The 4004-nt window shown below is 43.5% G+C and overlaps 1 protein-coding gene across 4 annotated transcripts in view; it reads right to left on the bottom strand.

Moving 5' to 3' along the window:
• The window catches only part of Stard9 (StAR related lipid transfer domain containing 9), an 80069-nt gene that overhangs the window by 45760 nt on the left and 30305 nt on the right, over positions 1–4004 (bottom strand). For all 4 annotated transcript variants that reach the window (XM_029536325.1, XM_021193326.2, XM_029536324.1 and 1 more), the window contains exons 4-6: positions 3769–3885; positions 1900–1932; positions 1750–1811 (exon numbers count right to left, since the gene is read on the bottom strand). In XM_029536325.1, coding sequence (XP_029392185.1) covers positions 1750–1811; positions 1900–1932; positions 3769–3885 — 212 coding nt within the window. The remainder of the gene's footprint in view (positions 1–1749; positions 1812–1899; positions 1933–3768; positions 3886–4004) is intronic.

The raw sequence follows: 4004 nt of genomic DNA, 5'->3' as shown, positions 1-4004 counted from the left end.
AAAAAAAAAAGTGATCTTTCTTTTGTTCCAGTTTCTGTTTGCTCTCTAATATTTATATGGGTGCTGGTATGTCAGAGGCCAGAAGGAGTCAGGTGCCCTGGACTAGGCTTACAGACAGTTATGAACCATCAGACATGAATGCTGGAAATACAACAACCCTCTGCAAAAGCAGTATTCGTGCTTGTAGTAATTTGAATGAGAAATGCCCCCACAGTCTCAAGCATTTAAGTGCTTGGTCCCTAATTCACCAACTTAGGCGCTCTTTGGGGGAGGTGGGGTTGTGGTGCTTTGAATGAGAATGGTTCCCATACACCATAGACTTATAAACTTAAATGCTTCATCTCAAGGTCCACTACTAAGCCAACAGAGAAAATTAAATGTGAATGTCCCATCCCTGGCCCTGCTGTAAGCTGGACAACTCTAATCTGCTTTACACATCAAGACTGTGAACAAGATGTTATACTTTCTAGAGATCTATTTCATTTTTAACTAAACCAATAATGATTACATATGACAGGAAGGGAAGAGAGGAGGTGAGAAAGGAAGGAGAATAGAAGGTTTAAAGAAAAACTAATAAAGTCAGGCAGTGGTGGTGCACACCTTGAATTCCAGCACTCAGGAGGCCGAAGTGTGCTGATCCCTGTGAGTTTGAGGCTAGCCTGGTCTACAGAGCTAGTCCTGTGACAGTTGGGGCTATGCAGAGAAACTCTGTCTCAGAAAAGAAAGAAAAAAGGAAAGGAAGGAAGGAAGGTAGGAAGGAGGAAAAGAGGGAAAAGAAAAAAAAGGGCTAGAGAGATACACTGACTGCTCTTCCAAAGGTCCAGAGTTCCATTCCCAGCAACCACATGGTGGCTCACAACCATCTGTAATAGGATCTGATGCCCTCTTCTGGTGTGTCTAAAGACAGCTACAGTGTACTCATACAAATAAAATTATAAAAAAGAAGATAGAAAGAAAGAAAAAGGAAGCTGGGTGTAGTGGCGTATGCCTTTAATCCCAGCACTCGGGAGGCAGAGGCAGGCAGATCTCTGAGTTCAAGGCCAGCCTGGTCTACAAAGTGAGTTCCAGGACAGCCAGGGCTATACAGAGAAACCCTGTCTCGAGAAAAAAAAAAAAAGAAAGAAAGAAAGAAAAGAAAAGAAAACCTAGTAATCATATATCAGTATTTTTCTCACTGCAGCTTGGTAAACCTTTCTTTTGTCAGGCCATGGAGGATCATGCTTACAACCATAACACCTGGGAGGGTAAAACAGCAGGATAAAGAGTCTGAGGACAGCCTGGGTCACACAGCATGATGCTGTCTGACAAAACGAAACAAAAAATATTGTCCCTAGCACTAGTCTGGGAAGTTGGTCTGAAATCTCCAGAATGAGCCAACCAGGGTTAGGAGGGAAATCCCAGAAGCAAGAGTGAGACTACAGGAAGTGAGGGGAACAGAGGCGCAGGAGGAGCCTGATGGGCTGGTCCAGGGCAACCCAAAGGCTTAGTATGTTTCCCATTTCCTATAGTGCATGATGCGTCCTCTTCAGATTTTCTCCACCCCTCTGATGACCATGACGTGAAAGAAGCTGGGAATGTGGAATCTGGAGTGGAAATGGGGCATCTGGAGTGGAAATGGGGCATCTGGAGTGGAAATGGGACATCTGGAGTGGAAATGGGGCATCTGGAGTGGAAATGGGACATCTGGAGTGGAAATGGGACATCTGGAGTGGAAATGGGGCATCTGGGGTCTGGGGCTTGAGCTCTTACCTTACTTTTATGCTACGGGAATAAGGCAGTGAGGCACAGTCATCCTCCGCGATGAAGAGACCCTACACAAACCAGAGCGTTAGGTTTTACTGAAGGAAGCTGACATAGGAAACCCACTGTGGGAGTACAGGACCCAAAGAGAATCTATACCTCACATATCCTCGGAGTCAACCCAACAGAGGCCTGGTGACAAGAAAAGGAAAACATTACTGTTGACCCAGGACACTGCCCACATGCCCTCACCTTACCACAAAGCACTTGGAGTCCCTGAGCACACAGGATGGCTGTGTGTGTGAGCTAGCCTCTACAGGAGTGTATAGAAGATCTCTGGCTGGTACTTTCAGGAGACACTAACAAAAGGGACGGACATACAGATGAGGGACAGATTATCACCATAAGACAAATAAGAGAAGCGGGCAAACGGAGACATGTGCTTTCCTGCAGTGAACTTTATTGTGCTTGGATGAGTTCACACTACTAATGTGGTCCCTTCTAGATCCCTACTTCTACCCCTAGACACTGGACACATGAACAAACACCCTCTGCAAAACTGTGCAGAAATTCAAAGAAGCTGCTGTTTCCTCTACCTCATATCCAGAGGTTAAAGTTTTATTCCCTTGGTTCATTGGGCAATTTCTTCTTTTAATTTCAAATATCTGAAACCACACAACTCATGGACAAAGCAAACAATGAGGAAACACTTTGCAGAGAAGTGGCTATTTCAGACTGTCCCTATGCAAAGTTATCTGTCAACCACTGCCCAAGTCATCTCATTAACATACTTCTAAATCTAAAACAAAGGGCAGTCTTTTTTGTTTGTTTGTTTTTCAAGACAGGATTTCTCTGTATAAGAGAGTTCTGGCTGTCCTGGACTTATTTTATAGACCAAGCTAGTCTTGAACTCACAGAGATCCTCCTGCCTCTGCTAGGATTAAAGGTGTGCACCACCACGCCTAACATCAGAAAGGGTATTATTTTTTTTAAAGATTTATTTATTTATTATATGTAAGTACACTGTAGCTGTCTTCAGACATTCCAGAAGAGGGAGTCAGATCTCGTTACGGATGGTTGTGAACCACCATGTGGTTGCTGGGATTTGAACTCTGGACCTTCGGAAGAACAGTCGGGTGCTCTTACCCACTGAGCCATCTCACCAGCCCCCAGAAAGGGTATTATTAAAGAATGCTATCCTTTTAACTTTATTTTTGTTGCTGTTATTTGTTTTGAGACGGAGTCTTAGTGCGCATCCCTGGCTGGCTGAGGACTCATAGAGATTTATCTGCCTCTATTCCCCAATGTATGCACTACCACACCTAGAATTATCCCTGCAATTCTCTGTGATTAAAAACAACTTGCATTATACTCTACATACTTTTAAAAACTCCCAGCCCAGCTACTTCTCTTGCTTTCTTTTAACACTTATTTATTTATTTATTATATGTTAAGTACACTGTAGCTGTCTTCAGACACTCCAGAAGAGGGCGCGTCAGATCTTGTTACGGATGGTTGTGAGCAACCATGTGGTTGCTGGGATTTGAACTCAGGACCTTCGGAAGAGCATTCAGTGCTCTTAACCGCTGAGTCATCTCTCCAGCCCTCTTTTAACACTTTTAAACTTGGACATAGCAGTCTCATCTTTGTATAGCACTAAGATTTAGCCCAGATTAATCCCCAACAAAAGTATTATGCTTCAAGTGATGAACCTGGAAATGGCATACATCTCCAGTAGGATCAATAAGGAGTTCTGTCAATGGGAACCATGAAATCCCGGTTTTTCAAGGGTTCACAAAAAGAAACTCATTATACAAAGTTTGCCATTCAGTTAAAGTGGGCGTGGTGGCACACACCTTTAATCCCAGCACTTGGGAGGCAGAGGCAGGTGAATTTCTTTCTGAGTTCGAGGCCAGCCTGGTCTACAGAGTGAGTTCCAGGATAGCCAGGGCTACACAGAGAAACCCTGTCTTGAAAAACCAAAAAAAAAAAAAAAAGAAGATAGTTCACTTCAGTGTCAATACTCACTGGAGTCCCTAGCATGGTGTATGTCTTCCCAGAGCCTGTCTGCCCATAGGCAAAGAGACATATGTTGTAGCCTTTGGCTACTCCAGACAGTACTTCAGTTCCCAAGTCCCGGAACACCTGTAACAACAAAAGCAGAAAGCTTGTCATTGGCCCATCTTCTCAGAGCACATTTAGAAATATTTTTAATCTAAAAAATGTAAGATATTGAATCTAAACTCAATCATTTCATAAGAATC

The sequence above is a fragment of the Mus pahari genome, chromosome 3 (genome assembly GCF_900095145.1).
Source record: "Mus pahari chromosome 3, PAHARI_EIJ_v1.1, whole genome shotgun sequence".
Taxonomy (NCBI): Eukaryota; Metazoa; Chordata; class Mammalia; order Rodentia; family Muridae; genus Mus; species Mus pahari.
Note: the sequence above shows the minus strand (reverse complement) of the source record. Positions and strands in the feature narration are given on the sequence as shown.